Source organism: Lepisosteus platostomus, chromosome 24 (assembly GCF_059453375.1).
Source record: "Lepisosteus platostomus isolate fLepPlt1 chromosome 24, fLepPlt1.hap1, whole genome shotgun sequence".
NCBI lineage: Eukaryota > Metazoa > Chordata > Actinopteri > Semionotiformes > Lepisosteidae > Lepisosteus > Lepisosteus platostomus.
The window spans coordinates 3377985-3404103 of NC_142634.1; the positions used below are offsets into that span (position 1 = coordinate 3377985).

General features: G+C 54.1%; 3 protein-coding genes across 7 annotated transcripts in view; 2 read left to right on the forward strand and 1 right to left on the reverse strand.

Annotated features, from left to right (window-relative positions):
- Positions 1 to 100: 100 nt before the first annotated feature.
- On the forward strand, positions 101 to 11859 carry rnf10 (ring finger protein 10). 3 transcript variants are annotated; one of them, XM_088618411.1, is made up of 17 exons: positions 101 to 646; positions 3589 to 3779; positions 4554 to 4756; positions 4955 to 5045; positions 5365 to 5549; positions 6285 to 6421; positions 6665 to 6825; positions 7127 to 7261; positions 7369 to 7618; positions 7721 to 7854; positions 8874 to 8991; positions 9077 to 9178; positions 9390 to 9527; positions 9680 to 9777; positions 9902 to 9959; positions 10134 to 10301; positions 10383 to 11859. In XM_088618411.1, the coding sequence occupies exons 1-17, from the start codon at positions 499 to 501 to the stop codon at positions 10454 to 10456; spliced, it is 2391 nt and encodes a 796-aa protein (XP_088474537.1). In that variant the 5' UTR covers positions 101 to 498; the 3' UTR covers positions 10457 to 11859. The 3 variants fall into 3 exon arrangements, with proteins under 3 accessions (XP_088474537.1, XP_088474538.1, XP_088474540.1); XM_088618412.1 differs by having other exon boundaries at positions 10137 to 10301; XM_088618414.1 differs by lacking the exon at positions 9390 to 9527.
- Positions 11860 to 11877: 18 nt separating this feature from the next.
- pop5 (POP5 homolog, ribonuclease P/MRP subunit) lies at positions 11878 to 13827 on the reverse strand. The gene is made up of 5 exons (XM_088618415.1): positions 13742 to 13827; positions 13157 to 13299; positions 12915 to 13064; positions 12752 to 12835; positions 11878 to 12600 (listed from the first exon to the last, which is right to left on the reverse strand). Exons 1-5 carry the CDS (start codon positions 13759 to 13761, stop codon positions 12515 to 12517), a joined length of 483 nt encoding a protein of 160 aa, XP_088474541.1. The 5' UTR covers positions 13762 to 13827; the 3' UTR covers positions 11878 to 12514.
- A 10496-nt stretch (positions 13828 to 24323) lies between these two features.
- The window catches only part of cabp1a (calcium binding protein 1a), a 41049-nt gene continuing 39253 nt past the window's right edge, over positions 24324 to 26119 (forward strand). For 2 of the 3 annotated variants that reach the window (XM_088618000.1, XM_088618001.1), the window contains exon 1: positions 24324 to 25349. In XM_088618000.1, the coding sequence (XP_088474126.1) occupies positions 24690 to 25349 (660 nt within the window). In that variant the 5' untranslated portion in view covers positions 24324 to 24689. The remainder of the gene's footprint in view (positions 25350 to 26119) is intronic. The other variant, XM_088618002.1, reaches the window with a different exon arrangement.

The following is a 26119-nucleotide window of genomic DNA, read 5'->3' on the forward strand; positions in this document are numbered from 1 at the left end:
TATTTCAAAGCGTGAAGGAAAACATTGCTGCGGACGTAGTAGAAATTAACTACATTTCCCACAATCCCTCACTTCCCAGAGAGTCTATAAATGCGAGCCCCATCCGGGTCCCGGGGGTTCCTGCTTGGCGACTCGTCGCCATTATCACGGCGCGTTGGTGTTTCTGCGAAACTATCTTTCTGTTTTAGCCCGTTCTCCTCCTATCGGAGACCGGCTATCTCCCTTCAGGGGCTCGGCGTCTCTCCTGGGAAGGAAAGATAACTGCGGAGCCTCAGGGGTCCAGGCCCCGCCGTGCTGCGCTGTTTAATCCCGCGTCTCTCGGAGCCCTGTCCCTCTGTCTTTCTCTGACGCCCGACTCTTCGGTTTCTCTCTGTGTGCGCTGTGGTCAAGATGTCGCCGTGATGGAGTATCCGTGTTTGAACGCAATGAGCCTGGGCCCTGGCCTGATCCTCCGCTCTCGCACTGCCTCCCTCTCTCCCCTGCCCTTCGCCCCGTTTGATGCTCGACTGGCCGGAGCTGGCCCACACCAACACCCGCGTCAGGAGCACAGACATGGAGAAAAACACCAGCAACAACGCCAGCAGCAAGGTCCCGCCCAGATCCGGTTCGGCCGGACCGGCTTCGGGCGATTCTAAACCCAAAGCAGGTAAAATAAGAGCAGCGCCACTCTGTTCCATCCCAGCCCGGATCAGCGCCGCTCTCAGGCGGGGAGGTGCCGCACTGTGGGCCGAGGCTTCCCCGCCACTCTGCGGGCCCGCGTGTTTGTTTACGGCACCGATGACGTCATCCGCAGCTGTTGTGTAAATAACCGAGTTCGAGTTTGTCCGTTTCTCCTGTCTATATACTGCAGCGACGTGTGTAAAGGTTTCAAACTTGTAAAGGGACAGAAAGACGAGGTATCTCTGGTCTCACTGCTGCCCTGGGTGACCCAATGCGCACGGGTCTGCTGTCTGACACGGTGCGGGCTCAGGTGGGCTTCTGGAGAGCTGTGCTAGGAAACGGCAGTGGGCGTGGGTCTCGACCCGTCCTCCGATCCCCGTCTGCTTTTGCAGATGTGCTGGACTGTGCGCGAGTGGGACATCCACCTTCCAGAGCTTTTAATACCAGCAGCCATATCGCCCTGCAACTCACAACTGGCAACCCACAGAAGCTAAGCAGGTGTGAGCCTGGTCAGTACCTGGATGGGAGACTCCTGGGAAAAACTAAGGTTGCTGCTGGAAGAGGTGTTAGTGGGGCCAGCAGGGGGCGCTCACCCTGCAGTCTATGTGGGTCCTAATGCACCTTCGGATGAGACGTAAAACCGAGGTCCTGACTCTCTGTGGTCATTGAAAATCCCAGGGCGTTTCTCAAAAAGAGTAGGGGTGTTACCCCGGCGTCCTGGCCAAATTTCCCCCTGGCCTTTACCAGTCATGGCCTCCTAATAACCCCCCTCTCTGAACTGGCTTCATCACTCTGCTCTCCTCCCCACGGAGAGCTGGTGTGTGGGGAGCATTCTGGCGCACTATGGCTGCCGTCGCATCATCGCATTACCTGTAAAGCGCTTTGAGTGGAGTGTCCAGAAAAGCGCTATATAAGTGTAAGCAATTATTATTATTATTATTATTATTATTATTATTATTATTCTGTGGAGCTGTCCCACAGTGGAGCCCCGGGGGTGGGCAGTACAGGAAAGAAACGTAGCACAGGGGATTCATGTCACGATTAAGCGACGTTCTTTGACAAGAACGGTGCGAGTTATCAGTGCTCTTCAAGGGCGAAAATGCCCCGCTTGCAGGTCCGCTCATAACTGGGCTGTGAAACTGTGATTGTGCTGTGTGCAGCTGATTGTACCGGCCGGTTGACTGTGCTGTGTGCAGCTGATTGTACCGGCCGGTTGACTGTGCTGTGTGCAGCTGCTTCTACTGGCCGGTTGACTGTGCTGTGTGCAGCTGATTGTACCGGCCGGTTGACTGTGCTGTGTGCAGCTGATTGTACCGGCCGGTTGACTGTGCTGTGTGCAGCTGATTGTACCGGTCGGTTGACTGTGCTGTGTGCTTGTACCGGCCGGTTGACTGTGCTGTGTGCAGCTGGTTGTACCGGCCGGTTGACTGTGCTGTGTGCAGCTGATTGTACCGGCCGGTTGACTGTGCTGTGTGCAGCTGCTTCTACTGGCCGGTTGACTGTGCTGTGTGCAGCTGATTGTACCGGCCGGTTGACTGTGCTGTGTGCAGCTGATTGTACCGGCCGGTTGACTGTGCTGTGTGCAGCTGATTGTACCGGTCGGTTGACTGTGCTGTGTGCTTGTACCGGCCGGTTGACTGTGCTGTGTGCAGCTGATTGTACCGGCCGGTTGACTGTGCTGTGTGCAGCTGATTGTACCGGCCGGTTGACTGTGCTGTGTGCAGCTGATTGTACCGGTCGGTTGACTGTGCTGTGTGCTTGTACCGGCCGGTTGACTGTGCTGTGTGCAGCTGGTTGTACCGGCCGGTTGACTGTGCTGTGTGCAGCTGATTGTACCGGCCGGTTGACTGTGCTGTGTGCAGCTGCTTCTACTGGCCGGTTGACTGTGCTGTGTGCAGCTGATTGTACCGGCCGGTTGACTGTGCTGTGTGCAGCTGATTGTACCGGCCGGTTGACTGTGCTGTGTGCAGCTGATTGTACCGGCCGGTTGACTGTGCTGTGTGCAGCTGATTGTACCGGCCGGTTGACTGTGCTGTGTGCGGTTGTGCTGCTGATTCTGCCAGAAGCTCCTCCTCACTTGTTTTCCTTCTGCTGCCAACATAACTCATTCCTCCTGATATCTCTACAGTGCAGGACTGACTCAGCTGACTGCAGCTCCTCACTGATAAAGTTCAGCCTGTGCCGGGTGTGTGCGTCTGTCCCTCTCGGCCTGTGTGTCAGGTGTGTGTGCATCTGTCCCTCTCGGCCTGTGTGTCAGGTGTGTGCGTCTGTCCCTCTCGGCCTGTGTCAGTGTTCTCAGGGTGGTAGTGGTCTGCAGTAGCTGTGGTGCCAGTGGTTGCTCTGCTGGTGTGGACTGGTGTGCTGTGGGAGTCTCTTCTGTTGCGTGCTTGATCCTAGCTGGCTGAGAGCTCAGAGTCTTATCCGCTGGCGGCTGGCAGCTCATGCTGGATTAGGGTTAAGGGGTCATGTTAGGAGAGCAGGCAAGGCTCTAGGAGTTTAAGTAGTGGCTGGTTTGTGCGTGTTTGGGGTGTCCAATGCTGAATTTAAACCTGCTGACCCACTTAGGGGCTGTGGGGGAGTCAGGGACAGGGTTTCTGGGGATTCAAGAGTGCTTGATTCCAAACTGAATTGGCTCCAGTGTTTCTCAGGGTGCGTAGCTGAGTTAAAGAGACCAGGAGAAGCTACTGGACAGAGGCTACGTTGCACCAGACCTGTGGGAACAGGTTAAAATGACTCCTGTGGAAAAGGGTGATGTTATCTGTACTGATGTTACGCATCTTTCATTACAGGCAGGTCAGAGTGCTTTCTGCCGAGAGGTTCTCTCCTCAGCTTGGCATGTAATTAGTTTGCAGTCACTGCTGGTGTGTCCAGAGCCTGTCTTCGCTCGATCCTACTGGTCACTGTTCTGATTTTCTTCTCCCCCCTCAGACAGCAAGAATGGCAGCGGACAGAAGCAGCGCTACAGCCGCAAGCGGGAGCCGTCCTTTCCCAAGACAGAGAGTTTCCCCGGCCAGCGCCGCCCCCCCCCACAGAAAGGCAAGGCCTTTGACAAGCGGCCCCCCCAGAGAGGGGGTGGTGGCCGGCAGTATGGGGGCACAGGAGGGGGACGCAGAGAAGAGGTGAGTGGGGTTGGCGTGGGGACTCTGGGGGAGACCTGCTCATGTCAGTATCCAGACTGTAACTGGCACCAGAGTCCTGGCTGTGACTCCTGTTGTTCCCTATTAGAGTGCATCGGAGGAATGAGCTCCCCTTCAGGAATTCAGCTCAGAAAGCCCTGTTCCAGGCAGCAGGTCCAGGTTGTGGCCCCAGGGGGGCGCTGGGTTCAGTGCTGGGCTGCCTTATGTCTGCCCTCTGGGAAAACGCTTCTGATTTCTCCTCTGAGATTTCGTCTCAGAAACAGGCAACCATTGCGCTGTCCCCGACTCCTCCTTGTGCTTCAAAGGTGTCCATCAGAAGTCAATAATAATTATACTTATATAGCTCTTTTTTGGATTTGATTGTTCTAAATTGTAAAATAACTGTATGTTGCTGATATTAGAGTCTGTGCAAACCATGATCTGGAGGGGACCCTTTCCAAGCTCTTGCCCAGGGTCCCCAGAGAGGAAGGGCCGTCTTGTTGGCAGCAGTGGGCAGCCAATTGTGAGTTGCTGGAGTCCTGCTGCCCGTGACTCTGCAGACCCGGCTGCTGGAGTCCTGCTGCCCGTGACTCTGCAGACCCGGCTGCTGGAGTCCTGCTGCCCGTGACTCTGCAGACCCGGCTGCTGGAGTCCTGCTGCCCGTGACTCTGCAGACCCGGCTGCTGGAGTCCTGCTGCCCGTGACTCTGCAGACCCGGCTGCTGCAGTCCTGCCGCCCGTGACTCTCGTTCTCCCTCTCTCTGTCTCCCCTGCGTAGGTAGCAGAAGCTCAGCGGGCCGAGTTCAGCCCGGCCCAGTTTGCAGGACCCAAGAAGATTAGCCTGAACCACCTGCTGAACTTCACCTTTGAGCCGCGGGGCCACAGCGGACAGGGTTCCGAGGGCCACAGCGGCTGGGGCCGCCGCAACAAGTGGGGCCACAAGCACAAGCCCTTCAACAAGGAGCTCTTCCTCCAGGCCAAGTGAGTGCAGCGGTCGGCTGTCAAGACCGGTGCAGCCACGTCGATCCGAGGCTGAAGTCGGGGATGGGCAGGGTTCGTGCAAAGCCTGGCATAATTCCAGCTTTACACAGTCACCCGTCTGCAGAATGCTGCTAACAGGCAAATCTCCGCCATTATCCTCTCTTCTCTGACCGGATTTTGACCCATGTCTGTTCCCAGCTGCCAGTTTGTGGTGATGGATGATCAGGACTACACTGCCCACTTCACCGACCCGGACACACTGGTCAACTGGGACTGTGTACAGCAGGTGGTGAGTATAGCCGTTGCAGTGTAGACACTGTGCTGGCCTGTGCTTAGAACTATAAACTAGCCAAGTCTAGGGAAACACAGAGCAAAGAACTATAGACCTGCGCAGTGCAGGAAAATGCAGAGCAAAGAACTATAGACCTGCGCAGTGCAGGAAAATGCAGAGCAAAGAACTATAGACCAGTGCAGTGCATGAAGGTTGTATAGCGCAAAGAACTATAGACCAGCAGGGAAGTGCAGTTCAGTGCACCACAGCAGAATGCTAGGCAGTATAGTAAGGCTGACCTCTCTTCGTGTCGCCTCTGTGTTGTGTGCATCAACAGCGCATCTACAGCCACGAGGTGCCCTCGTGCCCCATCTGCCTGTACCCGCCACTCGCCGCCCAGATAACGCGCTGCGGCCACATCTTCTGCTGGCCCTGCATTCTGCACTTCCTGTCCCTGAGTGAGCGCAGCTGGAGCAAGTGCCCCATCTGCTACGAGGCAGTGCACAGCCGGGATCTCAAGAGGTCAGTCGGCCAACGGGGGGTGCCGCCGCCAAGTTCAGAGCTGCGCCTCAGAGCTGGGGTGCACGGGTCCAGTTAAGAGTAATAAATCTCGTTGGTCAAGTCACAATTGGGGCAGTGAGGTGGCTAAGGATCTTTGCCTGTGGCTAGAAGGTTGCCGCTTTGTATCCTGCGGCCGGCAGAGGAATCCTACTCCGTTGGGCCCCTGAGCAAGGCCCTTAACCCCAGCTGCTCCAGGGGCGCTGTACAATGGCTGACCCTGCGCTCTGACCCAAGGCTTCTCTCCTTGTCTGTGTGTCTCATGGAGAGCAAGTTGGGGTCTGCAAAAAGACAAATCTAATGCAAGAAATTGGCCACTAAAGGGATCTTAATTCAAGTAGTTAGGAGGTTAGTCTGGATTGCCAGGAGACTCACACAGGATACAAGCAAGCTGGCGGCTCCAGAGTTCAAGTAGGGAGCTGTCAGCATGCGTAGGCTGCAAGGAACAGGTAAAGGTTTATTTCATACTGAAAGGAAAAGAAAAGAGATTCAATGTTATGGCGGTGGAGCCTCTGCAGGCTTTCTTCTCTACACTGTCTTTTATTTTCCTTTCAGCATGGAATATGCCTTTACCTGTGCCTTGTCTCCAGAGTTTTAGTCTTCTCCTTCAGCTTGGTGTTAACCTCTGTCTGCTAACTGGTGCTGCTGACGGCACGCAGTACAGGGATGGGCTACAGTGTGACATGCCTGTCTCTGCAGCGTGGTTGCCATGGAGACACGCCAGTACCTGGTGGGCGACACCATCACCATGCAGCTGATGCGCCGGGAGAAGGGGGTTCTGGTGGCACTGCCCAGCTCACAGTGGGTCAAGGTGGAGGAGCCGATCCGGCTTGGGGGTGAGTGTGGAAGGACTCCTACGCCTGACATCTTAATCTTGGGGTGACAGGGTCACAGTCTGATTGGGCTGTCAAACCAACAGCTCAGGATCTTACACTGGTGATGAATTAGAAGCCCACAAAACCTAAATCTGAATTTTCCTCTCTTTGTAATCTGTGAAAAAAACGTGCATGTGATAAGACCCTAGGTGGCTTGGAGTGCTGAGCAGGAGGAGTCTGATTGTGTTGCCTTTGTGTCCGCAGACCAGAGTTTCAGCCTGTACTCCAAGTTGCTGTTGGCCTCTCACGAGCAGGTTCTGCAGCAGGTGGTGTGGGAGGAGAGGGCTGCCCTGGAGAAACAGCTGCAGGAAGAGCAGGACCGTGCTGAGGCCTGCTTCATACAGGCAGCCTTACAGGAGCTGCAGGTACCCCTTCTGTCCCTCAGGCAGCCCTACACGAGCTGCAGGTACCCTGTCGGTCCCTCAGGCTGCTTCATACAGGCAGCCCTACACAGGCTGCAGTTACCCCGTCTGTCCCTCTCTCTGTCCCTCAGGCTGCTTCATATAGGCAGCCCTACACGAGCTGCAGGTACCATCTCTGTCTCTAAGGCTGCTTCATACAGGCAGCTCTGCTCTGTCCTCATGTCACGGTCTCACTGCTCTGCACAGGCTGAAGACACTATCTGTGTCCCATTGTCACAGTGTCTTTCTGTTGCCATCACTATAGGAGAGGGAGGCAGTGTTAATGAAGGCAGCCCCAGAAGATGGGGTCAGCGCTGAGCTCAGTCTGTCTGCCCTGACCCTGAATGAGCCTCCTTCATCCCCTGTGCTGGAGTCCCATTCCTCCACAAGCAGCAGCAAGGTACTGACATCTCTAGTGTCTGTGTGTTGTTGATGATTGTGCATTAACATAATATATTATGTTGCTGTATACCATAAGCACCTTCTCCCTCTCTCCCTCCCTGTCAGCCCATACTGCAGTATTCCTCTGCCTTCGATGACGAGGTTGTTGACCTCCCTGACTCTGTGTGTGAGGAGCCTCCCCAGGTCCCCTCAGAGGCCCCTCTGGTCTTGGAACCCGAACCAGAGCTGAAGTCAGTGCCAGAACTGAAAGCAGAACCAGACCTGAAACAGGAACCCTCTGTGCCAGAATCACCCAGTAAACAGGAGGCCGTGCCCGAAACTACAGGAAACAGACCCTACTACTACTTCTACCAGGGTAGGGATGGCCACTGTGTCTGGTGTCTGTGTCTGTTGTAAGAACTGGAGTGTGACAGTGTTCTGTCCACCTGACTGACCTCCTGTCCATCTGTCCCCACAGCGGAGGACGGCCAGCAGATGTTCCTGCACCCGGTGAACGTGCGCTGCCTCGTGAGAGAGTACGGCAGCCTGGAGTGCAGCCCCTCTACCATCACTGCATCCGTGGTGGAGATTGACGGGCACACCGTCAGTGAGGTGAGGCAGGGAGACACACGGGGGGCACACCGTCAGTGAGGTGAGGCAGGGAGACACACGGGGGGCACACCGTCAGTGAGGTGAGGCAGGGAGACACACGGGGGGCACACCGTCGGCGAGGTGAGGCAGGGAGACACACGGGGGGCACACCGTCAGTGAGGTGAGGCAGGGAGACACACGGGGGGCACACCGTCAGGGAGGTGAGGCAGGGAGACACACGGGGGGCACACCGTCAGTGAGGTGAGGCAGGGAGACACACGGGGGGCACACCGTCAGTGAGGTGAGGCAGGGAGACACACGGGGGGCACACCGTCGGCGAGGTGAGGCAGGGAGACACACGGGGGGCACACTGTCGGTGAGGTGAGGCAGGGAGACACACGGGGGGCACACCGTCGGCGAGGTGAGGCAGGGAGACACACGGGGGGCACACCGTCAGGGAGGTGAGGCAGGGAGACACACGGGGGGCACACCGTCGGTGAGGTGAGGCAGGGAGACACACGGGGGGCACACCGTCGGTGAGGTGAGGCAGGGAGACACACGGGGGGCACACCGTCAGGGAGGTGAGGCAGGGAGACACACGGGGGGCACACCGTCAGTGAGGTGAGGCAGGGAGACACACGGGGGGCACACCGTCAGTGAGGTGAGGCAGGGAGACACACGGGGGGCACACCGTCGGCGAGGTGAGGCAGGGAGACACACGGGGGGCACACCGTCGGCGAGGTGAGGCAGGGAGACACACGGGGGGCACACCGTCGGCGAGGTGAGGCAGGGAGACACACGGGGGGCACACCGTCGGCGAGGTGAGGCAGGGAGACACACGGGGGGCACACCGTCGGCGAGGTGAGGCAGGGAGACACACGGGGGGCACACCGTCGGTGAGGTGAGGCAGGGAGACACACACGGGGGGCACACTGTCGGCGAGGAGAGACACACTGGGGTCACTCACCCTCAACGAGGGGAGAGGCACTGCGGGCACAACGTCAGCGAATGTTGTTCTGGACTCTCACCTCTATCTGCAGGAGTTGCGTCGACGCCACCGCTACCTGTCTCACCTGCCCCTCACCTGCGAGTTTAGTATCTGCGAGCTGGCTCTGCAGCCCCCCCTGCTGTCCAAGGTGACTCTGGACACCTTTGCAGGTACGTGACACTGCACAGGGCAGAGCAGTGCTGCTGCAGTCATGTCCAGCGTGCGGTTTCACACAGGTGCCCCCATCTCTTTCAGATGACCTGGAAAAGAGGAGGCGCTTTCGCCAGAAGAAGGCAAGAGACGAGAGGCGGAGAGAGAAACGCATCGAGATTGAGGAGAACAAGAAGCAAGGAAAATGTGAGTGAGAGAGAGGGAGGCATTGTGGGCTAGTGGTTTTGAGCTGAGGGACTGAGAGAGAGGCAGTGTAGCTGTAGGTCGGAGCTGGGGGGCTGGAGAGGGGGAGACAGGACTGGTGGTCTGAGCTGGGCGACTGGGACACAGACACGGGCAGGAAGACTGTATAGCTGAGGATCTGTTCCCCAGCTCCCTGATGTCTTCTGTGTTCCAGACCCGGAAGTGCACATCGGGCTGGAGAACCTGCAGCAGTTCCCAGCGTTTGGGTTGCCCCCTGCTGACAGCAGCCCTCCAGCGCACTCAGAGTTTCTATTGCCCCCACCTTCCCCCCTGAGCTCCAGCCCCACATCTGGTGAGTAGGAGTGCCTGGGTCACCACAGCGCACACTGTGTACTGTGTTCTGATTGGCCCGTGTGGCACCTGGACGCTGTGCTCATGGTCTGAGAGCTCTGTCCTCCTGTCAGTACTTCATGTCGATGTGCCGTCTTCCTCTGTGTGTTACAGATGGTGTGAGTCCAGTGTTTCCCTCCCTGAGGGGCCACAGCCCCCCGGCCTGTGTGGGCAGCTTGGAGGATGACTCCCACTGCCCTTCTTTTGCGCAGGTCAGTGTTGGGGACAAAGGGGCAGCAGGGGGGCAGTTCTGGTTATGTGATTGAGTCCAGCTGGCCGGTCGCTCCACAGGCGAGTGCTGTGCGCTGATGGTGCCGTCTGTGTCTCTGTGTGCAGATGCTGCGTGATGGCAAGGCCCGGGCAGAAAGCTGGCCCAAGGTCCCCTCGAAGAACGGTAAGCAGATGGCCCATCTGTAAGCATGCGGCTCGGCTTTACAGTCATAGCTCAGCTCACACATCTAGTTTCTTTTCGGCCTTCGAAGTCTCTCCGCACAGTCCACTCTGTACGCTCTGTCCTACCCTCGGCAGCACAGCCTGACTAACCCCCCCCTCCCCATCCCTCACTCAGCAGAGGTGCTCCTCGCCCCCCCGGCACCGGACAGCGATGGGGAGAGCGATGGTTCGGATCGGGTCCCAGTGCCCAGCTTCCAGAACTCCTTCAGCCAGGCCTTCGAGGCAGCGCTGCTGCAGCTGGACCATGGCACCCAGGCCCCAGCCGAGCCCGTCCTGCTTGCAGGTGAGTCGCACCGCGAGCCCAGTCCGGCGCCAACTCGCCGGGCGCCTATGTGCTTGCTAATCTCCGCTTCCTGTGTTTCAGAGGAGAAGGGTGGCAAGAGGAGGAAGAGGAAGCAGAAGCTCTTGTTCAGCACTTCAATGGTTCACACTAAATAGGAGGCGTCACTCAGCACTGGAGCTGCTGCGCTGTCAACCCCCTGCTGCAGACCGTATTCAGCCCACCAACCTGCCCCCCGGCTCCTAGCACACCACGCACCCTGGGGTCAAACTGAGTAACCCAGATTCGGGGGACACAGTCGAAAGCTTAAGACCTGCTTAACTAGAAATCCTGCAGGACTGTGGCCCCTGGATCCCAGGTCTGGGGTCCCTGGCTTTATATTGGCACCTCTAGTTCCTGAGGGACCTAATTTGAACCCTCCTATGGGGAACAGGAAGGCATCAGTGAGGACCTTTAAAATACCAGATTTTGACAAGTGAGATCAACTAGCAATTTAGTTTATCAAGTCTGGAACTGCTCTGCGTCACCTGGGCTTAAGGATAGTTTCTAAATTTCAAAATTCCGGATAACTTTGGGCCAAATGTCACTGGGCAAGTCAAGTTAAAGGAGATCTTGAGGAGGCGCAGAATCCTGGGGGACCCCTTGCCTCTTGGGGACAGGACTTTGAGACCCCCACTTCTGTTCTTCCTTTGTGTGAGGAGTGGGCCTTGGCCAGTGCAACAAGGACCTGCTTCATATCGGAACCTGGGCTGATAGCTGTGTTCTGTTGGCAGTCAGCAGTCGAGCGCTGGGCCTAGAATCTGCAGTAAGTGTGAGGGTCAGATCATCATGTGTGCCCCCTGTAAGCAGAGAGCTCTCAGCCTGTTAACTATAAGCGCCTGCACAGGCCCCTGTGAGCAGTCATCTCTTCATGGCCCAGACAGTAAAGTCAGTGAGCCAGGCCACCACTGTGAGCCAGTCAAGCTTGTTAGTGTGGAAACCTCCTTTTACAACAGTAGGCAGCAGCAGCAGCCAATTGTTTGTCCCTTAATAAAATTCTTAATTGCTTAACCCTTAAGTGATGTTACTGAGATACCCATCTCAACAAGTTTCAAAATAACTAAAATATTGCTGCCACTACTTATACAGAACAAAGTGTGAACTGCACTCTCCCCAGGTGTGCACTATGACCCATGCTACCCACCTGACAGTGTTCTTATTGCTTACCTGCAACTCTCCAGGTATGCACTATGAGCCCCACTACCCACCTGACAGTGTTCTCATTGCTTACCTGCAGCTCTCCAGGTATGCACTGTGACCAATTGTTACCTGTTCACCCATCTCAGTCTGCTCATTGCCTACTTTCTCCAGTGCTGCTAAAATTATTCAACACTTAGGAAGCTTGAGACTGCATTTTTGCAATTGTTTTTTGGGGGCGTTGACAAAAAAAAAGATATTTAAAAACAAAGTATTTTGTGTTGGATTCCTTGTTTTGTGTTTTTGAAGTGGAAAAAATGAGAGGACTTGTTTAGCGAGCCAAGAGACGTCTGTTGAAGTAATAAAGTTGTGCACAATCAGGAAATGCCTTCTGACTCTGAGATTTAGTGAGGGTACAATTTAATAAGGGGAACTTTCAGGGTTTTTGGAAAGGTAGTGAACTGGTTAGAGCTGTAGTTACTCAACTGGTAGTGAACATACAATCAATGCAGACTGCTGCCTTTTTACAATAAATGTATTTATCTAATGCATGAAGCAACGGGCAGTCTGTTGAGATTCTTCATTAAAAACCAACGGCTCTGGACCCTGCCCTGCAGAAACCTCACCCCTCTACAGAAACATACACACTGACGAACCATTCAGCACAAGCACTACATGGCAGAGTCTTCAACTCCAGCTTCTTTTTTTACAAGCTACCCGACCCCATCAGTCTGGAATCTTTAAAGACCAAGACACATGTGCCAGGAGGGGGTTATGATGCTGTTGAGAGACCCTCCTGCCAGAAAACTGCTGGCCTACAGCTGGACACCACAGCAGTAACTGGACAGTACTGATCCAGGAGCATCTGTGAACAGTAGTTAGAAGGGGGGGACTCTTGACCCCCAGCCAGACTGAGGTTCCTCAGCCGGGTGCAGGGAGTCTAGTTCACGAGACATGGTGCCAAGAGTGAGCCGAGCAGGGCCGGGCCAAGGCAGCTCTCGGGGCTCATCCTCCCGCTGTTCTGCCAGCAGCTGGTTTAGTCAGCAGACCTCTTCATCCTCCTCCTCTTCCTCAAGCTCCTTCAGCGAGCAGCTCATCACTGCCCTGCGCACCTCCACGCACTCCTCTGCAAAGACAGCACCCCACACGTCTCTGTCTGAACCCCAGCCCCCCCAGACATCATGTCTGCTCAGGGCTTGAGGTACAGTACTGCCCCACTGCCACCCCTCAATACCAGGGACAGGCCCCCCGAAACCCAGCTCGCCCGCGCCCCTCACCCTCGCTGCGGCACTGCGGCAGCAGGCGCTGGATCTGGCGCGCGTTGTACCGGATCAGGAACTTCTGGCAGGTCCGGATGGTCCCTGCAGAAAGCGGAGGGACAGGGGTGAGTGCCTCAGCAGCCCGGGGGCGTGTGCAGAGTCTCGGGGTCCCGGCCCTCACCCCCCACGTGCAGGCAGTCGACGGCGCAGGGCAGCCGCTGGCCCCGGCTCTCCAGGCTGCTGACGAAGGGCAGCGCCGACCAGATCAGGCGGTAGTGGCTCTTGCGGCAGCGCAGGAACAGCACCCCTGTCCGGGCGTTCAGGTACTTCACTGCGGGAGACCAGGGGGCAGGAGATTAGCTGCACAGCCCAGAGGAAGGACAGGGCAAGCGGTACAGTACAGCGTCCAGCGGGAGGCGCTACCTGCGAAGGAGAGGCCGCAGACCCCAGCTCCGTAGTCCCCATGAGCTCGGGAGACCGCGTTCCTCAAGGCCGTGAACACGGAGCGATCGTCCAGCAGCTGGAGGGACGGCGGGTCCGACATCCGCACCTCGCACAGCAGGTATCTGCGGCAGAGACAGAGTGACGCGCTGGGGGGAGGCCGGGCTGCGTTCGCGCCGGGTCCGATTCTCCTCGACAGGCCCGACCCGGCCGAGGGAATCGCAGCATTACAGCGGAAGACCGAGCGCATCTACATGTTTAAACATCTGAAAATGCACTAGCGCGTCCAGGAGCGGGGCTCCTACTGGGATCAGGAGACATGGGGTCCTGCAGGATATTGAAGAAATCGACAATAACGGGACAGCAGTTTTCAGAAATTATTATAGAAACTCAGCTATATATAATATAAATTCAGTTATACTTCTTCTCATACATTATTTGATATTTTTGCCAATACTGAAAACACGACAACTTGTCACACTCTCAGATGACAGAAAACCTTTAACGGCTTTGGGATAATGAGCTTCAACTCTTATTTAACAACAACAACTCAATTCCTCGCCTCACCTCGACTTGAATCGCACCATCCTGCAGCCCACACGCGCGTTTCTGTTTCAGTGTAGCCTGACTTCCTGCTCTGAACTGAGCCAATCATATCGGAGTATTATGGAAAGGGCGGGCACAGTGAATGAAGATTGACAACAAAATAAGCCAAAGTCGCAGTCCTAGCCGTGTACACGCGTGTGTGTATGACGTGCAGGACTCCGTGTAATTGATGGATGAGCTGGCCTATAGACTTTCAACTTCCCTTCCTGACTGAAGGGGGCGTGAACTATGACGTATGCAGAGAGAATGTGTGTAATTATATGTATTTATATGTAATTATATGTGTGTCCGCTAGAGGGTGTGTTGTGCTTGTGTGCACCGTCTTCATTACTATCTAATTTCATGTACAACATATATACAGATATACATGACACCGGAACGGCTGAAACGTTGTGTTTTCTTTCTTCTCTTCTCAGCATTATTTGATATTATTTGTTCCTATATATACATAACGTTAGAAAACGTTATTTCGTGCGCACGAATTGTAAATCGTTCACTCGATTTAACTTTTTTTTCTTACTGATGGCCCCTCCCGGGCTCCGTACATATACGCATATTGCATTATAAAGGAACAAGTACAGACTTATTCCACACTGAAAAGAAACACAACGTTTCGGCTGTGGAGGCTTCGGGTTTCTTTTCTTCTCTTTTCTTCAGGAATAAACCTCGTTCCTTTGCAGCCTACGCGTGCTGACGCAGGTCCCTACTTCACATACTGTATAAAACTTATTATAAAAATGAACCTTACTATGTTCAACACAAATCTAGAGCATTTATTTAACAAACTAACAAACAGGACGACTCTCTCGAAGCTGGTGTAGAATTCCCACCACTTTGTCTAATTAAATCGGCTGTTCTCGGAGTAAAGTGAATTCCCAGTAGAATTCGCGAAAAGGAACGCTAGTCTGACGCTGCTCATATTTTACCAATACATATGGCAGAGGAAAGGCAGGAGAGGTGTGACGTTTAAAACTGAAGCTCCGACGCTGGGTGCGAGCTGTGCGCCTCTGATTCACTCCCTCGGCGGGGCGCAGAGGAACAGCCGCGGACTCCAGAAAATATCACACAGCAGCCACATCACCCTGCAACTCCCAGCTGGCAGCCCACTGAAGCCCAGCAGTGTGAGCCTGGTCAGTACCTGGATGGGAGACTCCTGGGAAAAACTAAGGTTGCCACTGGAAGCGATGTTAGTAGGGCCAGCAGGGGGCGCTCACCCTGCAGTCTGTGTGGGTCCTAATGCCCCAGTATAGTGACGGGGACACTCTACTGTAAACAGGCGCCATCCTTTGGATGAGACGTAAAACCGAGATCCTGACTCTCTGTGGTCATTAAAAATCCCAGGGCGTTTCTCCCGTAACCCCGTGTCCTGGACAAATTTCCCATTGGCCCTTACCAATCATGGTCCCTAATAATCCCCATCTCTGAACTGGCTTCATTACTCTGCTCTCCTCCCCACTGAGAGCTGGTGTGTGGGGAGTGTACTGGCGCACTATGGCTGCCGTCGCATCATCCAGGTGGGGCTGCACATTGGACGTGGAGGGGATCCCCATTGGTGGAGGAGATCCCCATTACCTGTAAAGCGCTTTGAGTGGAGTGTCCAGAAAAGCGCTATATTAGTGTAAGCAATTATTATTATTATTATTATTATTATTATAAAATAACGTCCTGTCATTTCACATTCCGGTTATTCACGTCTGCCGCGGTTCACTGGTGCTTAAAGAGCTTGCGGGGATTTTGACGGTTTCATGCGCCAGGTGGCGCTAGTACCCCACTTCTCCGTTCACACGTCCCGGTATCGTCTGTCTCTGTCATTCCACCCCTCTGCACCGGGCAGATCGCGGATATTGTGACACTGGAAACCGACAAGAGCTCCTGGGCTCACTGTGGAGGCTGTGTCACCCGTGGGTGTTAGTACAGTACACTCGCGATTATCCTACCTAACCGGGGCCGATAGTATCGGATAATTGGAAATTTCGGATAATGCGGAAACTGAGTAGACAAATCATAGATTAATGGAAGCGCAGTATATGAATGAAATCTGGTTTATTAATCTACTGTAATACTAAAATAACAGAGTACAGAACTATTGTTAGTTATTATTTAAAAAAATGAGTGATTGGAATCTGTTTCCCAGATGTGCTTCTCTTCCTTGCGGCGAGGTCTTAGTAACATGCCATCAGTAGCAGTGGCCTCGTCTTGCTGTTCAGCGTGAGCTGGTGCCGCTTCCAAAGACAACAGGAAAAACAATCACGAGCGCGAAGTTAGCAAATGAAACTACGTCAATGGCAGCACGTGACAGAGCAGCATCGGATTGGGCAAAATCTTATGCAGGCGCACGCATAGTGCACAGTAAATACTGTACACTGGTGATTGGCTATGTCGGATTAAACGGCATGTCGGATAATCGCGACTCTACTGTATTTATACAGACGGATTCTGCAGTAAATGGTTGCTGTGTGTAACTGAGTCTCTCGGGGAACAGGGAGTGTGACACAGGAGTCTCCATGACTGGAATTAGCTGAGACAATGTCGCTGTTTAATCCCACTCTGCAATTTACGCTAATGCCTTAATTATAATGACATCCTTACGAGAGGCTAATTGCCTCTGTGCAGGATGACACCAGTGTCATTAACTCTAATGAGGGCTTGCGTCACACTGAGACGCCGTCATGAGCTCAGCGCAGTGCAGCTCAAACACTCTTATCTGTCTGGCTACCAGTTTGTCCCCCAGTCTGTCCCAGTCAGCTCCCAGTCTGTCCCCCAGTCTTTCCCCTGTCAGTTCCCAGTCTGTCCCCCAGTCTCCAAACACACACAGACACACACTGACACTCACACAGACTCACTCACACACAGACTCGCAGACACACTAATTTCTTCAGCAGGTTCAGATTGATACCAGAGACGCTTCACCTCCGTGAGTGTCTGCTGAGAGACAGTCAGAGAGGATACAGAGTGATAACATATCCAGGCACACAGGCAATATAGCACTGTGACGGTCAGTCCCCACTGCTCCTGCAGAACCTGGGAGTACAGCACAACACACAGCCATACAGGCCATCCAGCACAACGACCCCTGCACAGTAGAAGACAGTGTACAATAGAATACTGTTTAATGCATGTGATAGAAAGCAATTCAGAGACAGAACTCAGTAACACATAATGCAATGAAGTGTAGTGGACCGCAGACCCACAGAGCCCGACAGCAGGGTCATTACTGTGCTGATACTGAGAGGGCTGGGGCTCGGGTCAGGTGATGAGGTGGACAGAACTCATGCTAACTGTTCTTCCTCACTCTCACTCACACCTCTGTCAGATAATAGCCCCACTGTTTGGTCAGGATTAAACTTTAATTTGTCACCTGAATAATTGAATGAGTGTCGGCTGCCCGCTTACAAGGCCCTGACAGGTCGCCTATGAATTCTTTATCGGCGACACTTAAGAGCCATCGTGTCTTAATGTAGGGGGAAGGTTGGGGTCAGGGAGAGGAGACACAGTGTCTGGGGTGTCAGTCAGAGGAGACTCAGTGTCTGGGGAGACAGGTAGAGGACACTCAGTGTCTGGGGAGTTGGGGAGAGGAGACACAGTGTCTGGGAGGTCAGGGAGAGGAGACACGGTGTCTGGAGAGTTAGGGAGAGGAGACACAGTGTAAGGGAGAGGAGACAGAGTCAGGAGAGATAGGTAGAGGAGAATCAGTGTCTGGGGAGTTGGGGAGAGGAGACTCCGTGTCTGGGGAGTAGGGTAGAGGAAGCTCAGTGTCTGGGGAGTTGGGGAGAGGAGACACAGTGTCTGGGAGGTCAGGGAGAGGAGACACGGTGTCTGGAGAGATAGGTAGAGGAGAATCAGTGTCTGGGGAGTTGGGGAGAGGAGACACAGTGTCTGGGAGGTCAGGGAGAGGAGACACGGTGTCTGGAGAGTAAGGGAGAGGAGACACAGTGTAAGGGAGAGGAGACAGAGTCAGGAGAGATAGGTAGAGGAAGCTCAGTGTCTGGGGAGTTGGGGAGAGGAGACACAGTGTCAGGGAGAGGAGACAGAGTCAGGAGAGATAGGTAGAGGACACTCAGTGTCTGGGGAGTTGGGGAGAGGAGACACAGTGTCAGGGAGAGGAGACAGAGTCAGGAGAGATAGGTAGAGGACATTCAGTGTCTGGGGAGTTGGGGAGAGGAGACACAGTGTCAGGGAGAGGAGACAGAGTCAGGAGAGATAGGTAGAGGAGAATCAGTGTCTGGGGAGTTGGGGAGAGGAGACACAGTGTCAGGGAGAGGAGACAGAGTCAGGAGAGATAGGTAGAGGACACTCAGTGTCTGGGGAGTTGGGGAGAGGAGACACAGTGTCAGGGAGAGGAGACAGAGTCAGGAGAGATAGGTAGAGGAGAATCAGTGTCTGGGGAGTTGGGGAGAGGAGACACAGTGTCAGGGAGAGGAGACAGAGTCAGGAGAGATAGGTAGAGGACACTCAGTGTCTGGGGAGTTGGGGAGAGGAGACACAGTGTCAGGGAGAGGAGACAGAGTCAGGAGAGATAGGTAGAGGAGAATCAGTGTCTGGGGAGTTGGGGAGAGGAGACACAGTGTCAGGGAGAGGAGACAGAGTCAGGAGAGATAGGTAGAGGACACTCAGTGTCTGGGGAGTTGGGGAGAGGAGACACAGTGTCAGGGAGAGGAGACAGAGTCAGGAGAGATAGGTAGAGGAGAATCAGTGTCTGGGGAGTTGGGGAGAGGAGACACAGTGTCAGGGAGAGGAGACAGAGTCAGGAGAGATAGGTAGAGGACACTCAGTGTCTGGGGAGTTGGGGAGAGGAGACACAGTGTCAGGGAGAGGAGACAGAGTCAGGAGAGATAGGTAGAGGACACTCAGTGTCTGGGGAGTTGGGGAGAGGAGACACAGTGTCAGGGAGAGGAGACAGAGTCAGGAGAGATAGGTAGAGGACACTCAGTGTCTGGGGAGTAGGGTAGAGGAAGCTCAGTGTCTGGGGAGTTGGGGAGAGGAGACACAGTGTCTGGGAGGTCAGGGAGAGGAGACACGGTGTCTGGAGAGTAAGGGAGAGGAGACACAGTGTCAGGGAGAGGAGACAGAGTCAGGAGAGATAGGTAGAGGAGAATCAGTGTCTGGGGAGTTGGGGAGAGGAGACACAGTGTCAGGGAGAGGAGACAGAGTCAGGAGAGATAGGTAGAGGAGAATCAGTGTCTGGGGAGTTGGGGAGAGGAGACTCCGTGTCTGGGGAGTAGGGTAGAGGAAGCTCAGTGTCTGGGGAGTTGGGGAGAGGAGACACAGTGTCTGGGAGGTCAGGGAGAGGAGACACGGTGTCTGGAGAGATAGGTAGAGGAGAATCAGTGTCTGGGGAGTAGGGTAGAGGAAGCTCAGTGTCTGGGGAGTGGGGAGAGGAGACTCCGTGTCTGGGGAGTAGGGTAGAGGAAGCTCAGTGTCTGGGGAGTGGGGAGAGGAGAAACAGTGTTTGGGGGGTCAGGGAGAGGAGACACGGTGTCTGGAGAGATAGGTAGAGGACACTCAGTGTCTGGGGAGTAGGGTAGAGGAAGCTCAGTGTCTGGGGAGTTGGGGAGAGGAGACACAGTGTCTGGGAGGTCAGGGAGAGGAGACACGGTGTCTGGAGAGATAGGTAGAGGAGAATCAGTGTCTGGGGAGTAGGGTAGAGGAAGCTCAGTGTCTGGGGAGTTGGGGAGAGGAGACACAGTGTCTGGGGAGTAGGGTAGAGGAAGCTCAGTGTCTGGGGAGTGGGGAGAGGAGAAACAGTGTTTGGGGGGTCAGGGAGAGGAGACACGGTGTCTGGAGAGATAGGTAGAGGACACTCAGTGTCTGGGGAGTAGGGTAGAGGAAGCTCAGTGTCTGGGGAGTAGGGAGAGGAGAAACAGTGTTTGGGGGGTCAGGGACAGGAGACAGTGTCTGGGAGGTCAGAGACTGGAAACATTGTAATAGAGGTTGAGAATCCCTTATCTGAAATTCCTGGGATCGAAAGTGTTGCAGATTTAGGATTTTTTCGGATTATTTGCATCTATAAAATGGGACAGCTTGGGGATGGGACCCAAGTCTAAACACGATATCCATTTACATTTCATAATATAGCTTATGCATATAACCTGAATGTAGTTTTATATAATTTTTTAAACATAATACCATCAGAAAGGTAAGATATCAGTCTCTGCCTACGATGTCATATTTTGATTAAAAGGTTACAGTACACATACGCCATTTGTATTTTATTTTTTACTATACAGGTATTAAGTTTTATGTAAGGTGTAAAAACTAAGCATTGAATATGATAACAGGTAAATAAAATGAAAACTGAAAAAAGTCAGCATTTTATTTTTAAAGTAATGTACAAGTAATGACGCTAGTCAAGCTACACTCATACATGGAGGTAAAATTCAGATCTCACGTAAAAATAACGTTTTGTACTTACTGTACAAAAAAAACCAAATCAAAACATGATGATCACTGCTTACAAACTTGAAGATAAATGCAGCCCGAGACATTACAACTACACCAGGTCCGAGAAACGTGAGGGAGAGGGTACGTCATCGATGACATCACTGTGAGCTTGAAAGTTCGGTAAATTATCAGTATCCACTTACGAAGTCGTGTTTTGATTAAAAGGTTACAGTACATAAAGATTTTTGTATAAAAACAAAACATGGAATTTGATTACAGATAAATGTAATGAAAACTAAAAACGTCAGCATTATATTTGTAACACAACAATTACGGTAGTCATGTTACACTCATACTGTACATAGCGTTTTACGTGGAGGTGAAAGCGCACAACAGCTGTACGTGGTGGAACCATCCCGCACGTGGTGGAATTTTCCATTTGTGGCGTGTCATGTCAGTATTAAAAAAACTTTCGGATTTTGGAGGTTTTCGGATAAAGGATTTTCAACCTGTATATATTTACGGTATATGATATAGAATTTATATACAATTTGTATACCTATAAGACTATATATATATACAGATAATTATGTAATATAGAATATATTGCGTCAGCATGCGTAGGCTGCAAAGGAACAAGTAATAGGTTTATTCCATGCTGAAAAAAAGAAGAGAGAAAACACAACGTTCGGCCGTGGAGCCTTCTTCTATATATTGTATTTTCTCTCTTCTTTTTTTCAGCATGGAATAAACCTATTACTTGTCCTTATATGTATAAATTACTATATACACACAATTACTGTATATAATATATCATTTATATATGTTACTAACTTACTATGTATACAGATAATGACTGTATACAGTATAGAATTGTACACACAGACGCACACACAGACACAGGGCCAATTTTCCCAGAAGCCGGTTAACTTACCAGTAATTCTTTGGACTGTTGGGGGAAAACTATGAGAACAGAGGAAACCTATGTGAACACAGGGAGAACATGCAAACTCCACACAGACAGCACACTAGGTCTGCAATTGAATCCAGTGTCCCAGTGCTGCAAGGCAACAATACTAACCACTGCACCACCATATAAATAATTATTATAAATAACAGATGTGTGTATAGATTGTTATAGATAGATAATTATAATAAAAATGTAAAGAGAGCTTAATATTTATAGATTATTATATATAAAGATATTTATAAATTGATACTTATCACACGGAGATGTATATCTAGATAATTATTGTGCTTTTCTGCTTTTTTTTTCAAAAAATAAATGGGACATGTTTTGCCCTGAAGCCTAGATGTCCTGGGTGCAGCTGTTCAGTGAAGCGAAGGAGGAAGAGAGAGGGGAGGGAGATGAGAGAGTGAACTGAGCCCAGAGATGAGCCCCTTCAGCCAGCTGGTCCAGAAACTCACTGACACAAACCAGCCTCAGGACAGCACAGCTAAAACAACAGAAATCACTCAACCAAATCACAACACAAGACACACAACATTACCTTACCCACTGGGACACACACACAAAAACAACACAAACTGAAATTTTACTGAACCCAAAACAGACAACACATACTAGCTGAATATCTGAACAGGGTAAGAAACAACAAAGAGAAATGGACCCTGATGAAGTACAGGCTCAGTGACCACAGCCTGGACATAGAAACTGGACATATACGGGCTTGGCTATCTCCAGGTTCTGTGTGTCTCAGGTATGTGAATGACTATATATACAGAGAGAGAGCCAAGGCGCTTTCCAATGAGCAGAAACTGCTACTACACAACACCAGGCACAAAGCACAGGGGACACAAACACTGTACCTGCATCACGCAGGACCTTGCTCAGATGTTCGTTCAGAAGGTTGATATTTGCAGATGCACCCTAATGCTTTGAAACAAGCAGGGCTTGGACAGAGCGGACCCAGTGGTTCAAATCCTACACTGAGTGCAGTACTGGAGTACAGGGCCAATGTCAAATTTCATTAGTTTTGTCACCATAAATACAGCTCTGTTATTATTACCCAGCAATCCACTCTGCCCCCGGGGGTGTCGTACGGAATGCAGGTCCAGCAGGGAGGCAGACAGACTCCTCCCGGGAGATTTCCAGACTGTCCCAGGTCTTCCAGGACCGTATCCCTCCGGCGTTTCCTAGTGGGACGTACCTGGAAGAGATCATGGGACACCCCAAGGAGAAAGCAGGACCCCAGTGGTGGGACAGACCAGCTGTGTTCCCTGCTACTGTGCTCTTCCTGTTGATTACTGTCATCATGATCTCCTCGATTGCTTCACCCACGTGAGTTTTTCAGTCTCATGCCCCAGGAGGACACAGTCCCAGCTGAAGAAATCTGGGTCTCCGGGACAGTGCTTCTGGAGCAACTCCACTCGAATCCCACAGCCACAGGATTCAGCTGGAGAGAGAGCATATAGAACAGAGAGGAGAGAGGAGAGAGAGGAGGATGAGAGCAGAGAGAGGACAGCAATGGAGGAGAAAGAGAGGTGAGAGGAATACACCCACCTCTTGACAGCAGGCAGGACAGAGTGACGGACTCTGAGGGGAACGGGTACGAGACGAGACAGGGAGAAGAGAGACCCCCCCCCCCAGAAAGAGACTCACCTGCAGCACACACACACACCCCCAGAGAGACTCACCTGCAGCACACACACACACCCCAGAGAGACTCACCTGCAGCACACACACACAGCCCCAGAGAGACTCACCTCCAGCACACACACACACCAGACAGAGACTCACCTGCAGCACACACACACACACCCCAGAGACTCACCTGCAGCACACACACACACACACACCAGACAGAGACTCACCTGCAGCACACACACCCCCCAGAGAGAGACTCACCTGCAGCACACACACCCCCCAGAGAGAGACTCACCTGCAGCACACACACACACCAGACAGAGACTCACCTGTAGCACACACACACCCCAGACAGAGACTCACCTGCAGCACACACACACAGCCCCAGAGAGACTCACCTCCAGCACACACACACACACACCAGACAGAGACTCACCTGCAGCACACACACACACACCCCAGAGACTCACCTGCAGCACACACACACACACACCAGACAGAGACTCACCTGCAGCACACACACCCCCCAGACAGAGACTCACCTGTAGCACACACACACCCCAGACAGAGACTCACCTGCAGCACACACACACACCAGACAGAGACTCACCTGCAGCACACACACACACCAGACAGAGACTCACCTGTAGCACACACACACCCCAGACAGAGACTCACCTGCAGCACACACACACACACACACCAGACAGAGACTCACCTGCAGCACACACACACACCCCAGAGACTCACCTGCAGCACACACACACACACACCAGACAGAGACTCACCTGCAGCACACACACCCCCCAGAGAGAGACTCACCTGCAGCACACACACACACCAGACAGAGATTCACCTGCAGCACACACACACACACCAGACAGAGACTCACCTGCAGCACACACACACACACCCCAGAGACTCACCTGCAGCACACACACACACACACCAGACAGACTCACCTGCAGCACACACACACACACCAGACAGAGACTCACCTGCAGCACACACACACACACCAGACAGAGACTCACCTGCAGCACACACACACACACCCCAGAGACTCACCTGCAGCACACACACACACACAGACCCAGAGAGAGACTCACCCCCAGAGAGAGGGGCTGCTGCTAGTCTCTGATGAGTTTCTACTTCACTTGAATTCAGACAGGGAAAGTGGAATGGCTCCAGACCGGCTGCCGCTCAGCCTGGTGCAGAGATGGGAGCCCTCTTCTGCCAGCGCTGCGGGATCGCCCCAGACAGCAGGGGGCGCCCTGCAGGCGGGGCTGCGGGGCCTGCTGCGCTCTGATTGGCTGAGGCGCTGAGCAGCTGCAGCTCTGCTGGTGTATATTGGTCTGAGGGTTGAGTGAGGGCCAGCACAGGGGAGATCGGCAGGAATCCCAGAGGACTCTCACTCCCACACCTGTACCCTGCGTGATCGGTACTAACCGACTCTGGCGCAGGAGTCACTGACTGTAAGGCACTGCTGCTGAGCTAGACAGGGGGTTTCTGTGCGGGGGTGGGGATGCGCGGATATTGGGGTGTACAGGGGCAGGTGGAGGCGTTATAACGGGGGTATTAGGGGGCGGGGCTGTTTCTCTATTCCCCCCGCCCTTTTGGAGGACTGTCGCCAGGCTCGCTGGCGGTTCGGCCCTGGTTCCTTAGCAACAGAGTCCGAAACCCGGACAGTCGCGCGGCCGAGCAGGTGGCTCCTCGAGGGGCTCCTGTCCGTCGCGTACGCGCGCGCGCGAGAGAGAGAGGAGCCGGCAGGGGGAGGGAGGCAGCGAGCGCGCGGGCGAGCGCCGCTGTCAGCCTTGAAGATCCGCATGCAGGCATCCACGCGCTCATTCGCGAGCAGCAGCGTCTGCCGGAGCGGCGGCGAGCCGGCGATGGCGATCTGAGGCGCTCAGACACAGCGCCATGAGCTCCAGACCCGCTCTGCTGCTCAAAGCTTCCTCGGCGAGCAGGAGGTCGGCGCCCCACCCCGAGCTCGCCGGCAGCGGCCGGAGGATGCAGCCTCGCCCCGCCGCGGCGGGCTGCAGCCCCTCCGGCGGAGAGGAGTCCTGCTGGCCGGCGGAGGGCGACGGCAGCTGCCGGAGACCGCTGTGCCACCCGCGCCTGGTGCGCGGCCGGGAGAGGGAGAGTGGGGCGCGGGCGGCGCCGGAGCCGCCGGACAGGGCGGGGGGATGTGCGGCCGTGCGGGGAGAGAAGGACCGCGGCAAGCCGAGCCGACACCAGCGCCGAACCCACCCCGGACCCGCGCGGGCGGAGATGCCTGTCTCCCCACTAAACTGCGGCGCCCCCTCGCCGGCCCCGTCCCAGTCCCCGTCCTCCTCCCGGCGCCCCGGCACCGACGATGCCGCGTCATTCTTCGAGCCCAGCGGCAGAGACCGGACCCGGGCGGGCTCGTCTCTCAGCCTCGCCTCCGACCACTCGTCCCCCGGCTCCGCCTCCCCGTGTCCCCCGTCTTCCAGCCTCTCGTCCGGCCGCTCGGGCAGGAGCGACACCGCCGGGTCCTCGGAGCCCGACCGCAGCCTAGCGCAGACGCTGCACCCGATACTGAGCTCCGTGTTCGGCCAGGTAAGGCCGGGGGCTGATAATTGTTGTTGTTATCATGCTGATGATGATGATGGTGGTGCCGGTGGTGATTAGGGGGCGGGTGCAGGCGCCCGCGTGGCTGTGCTGGCGCGTGTGATACAGGGGAACCTGTCCGCGCGACAGGTGTGGAGCGGTGGAGCGCGAGCCTGCCTGGTGCTGTGAGCAGCAGTGTCCCGTGCGCCGAGTCCGCGCGCCTGCCGGTCCCGTGCTTTGCGCTGCTGTGAAGAGTGGCCACGAGCGGTCTCCGGGGTCTCGGGGTACAGTGCGGTCCTGGCGGTACTGCGAGCGCCAGGCTCCTGCCGGACTGTGCGGCCGCGCACAGAGACAGCTGACGTGTAAGATGATCCTTCAGAGGATTTGCTTTTCTTCATCAACACGCTCTGAACTTTGGATCAGACTGCTGTGCACCTGGACTTGATGATGTTTGATTGACGGGCTGTTAAGAGCAGGACTGAAGGCAGTGACCTGCTGCACAGTTACAGGGCTCTCCAGCCTGCCGCTGAAGGTCCGGCTGATCTGTTTTAATAAAGCTGAAAGTTATTGGATACAGACCAGAGAGACATCCCTCAGAGCTGGACTGTCCCTCACTGTCCCCACTGACGTCCCACACAACTGGACTGTCCCTCACTGTCCCCACTGACGTCCCACACAGCCGGACTGTCCCCACTGATGTCCCACACAACTGGATTATCCTCACTGTCTCCACTGATGTCCCGCACAACTGGACTATCCTCACTGTCCCAATTGATGTC

Coding starts and splice junctions, on each gene's coding strand:
- rnf10 (XM_088618411.1), top strand. CDS start 499: ATGCTCGACTGGCCGGAGCTGGCCCACACCAACACCCGCGTCAGGAGC. Junction 4,757..4,954: donor GAGCTCTTCCTCCAGGCCAA/GTGAGTGCAGCG, acceptor GTCTGTTCCCAG/CTGCCAGTTTGTGGTGATGG. Junction 9,528..9,679: donor GAGCTCCAGCCCCACATCTG/GTGAGTAGGAGT, acceptor TGTGTGTTACAG/ATGGTGTGAGTCCAGTGTTT.
- pop5 (XM_088618415.1), bottom strand. CDS start 13,761: ATGGTGCGATTCAAGTCGAG. Junction 12,836..12,914: donor CGACTGCCTGCACGTGGGGG/GTGAGGGCCGGG, acceptor CGCTTTCTGCAG/GGACCATCCGGACCTGCCAG. Junction 12,601..12,751: donor GCCGCAGTGCCGCAGCGAGG/GTGAGGGGCGCG, acceptor CTGTCTTTGCAG/AGGAGTGCGTGGAGGTGCGC.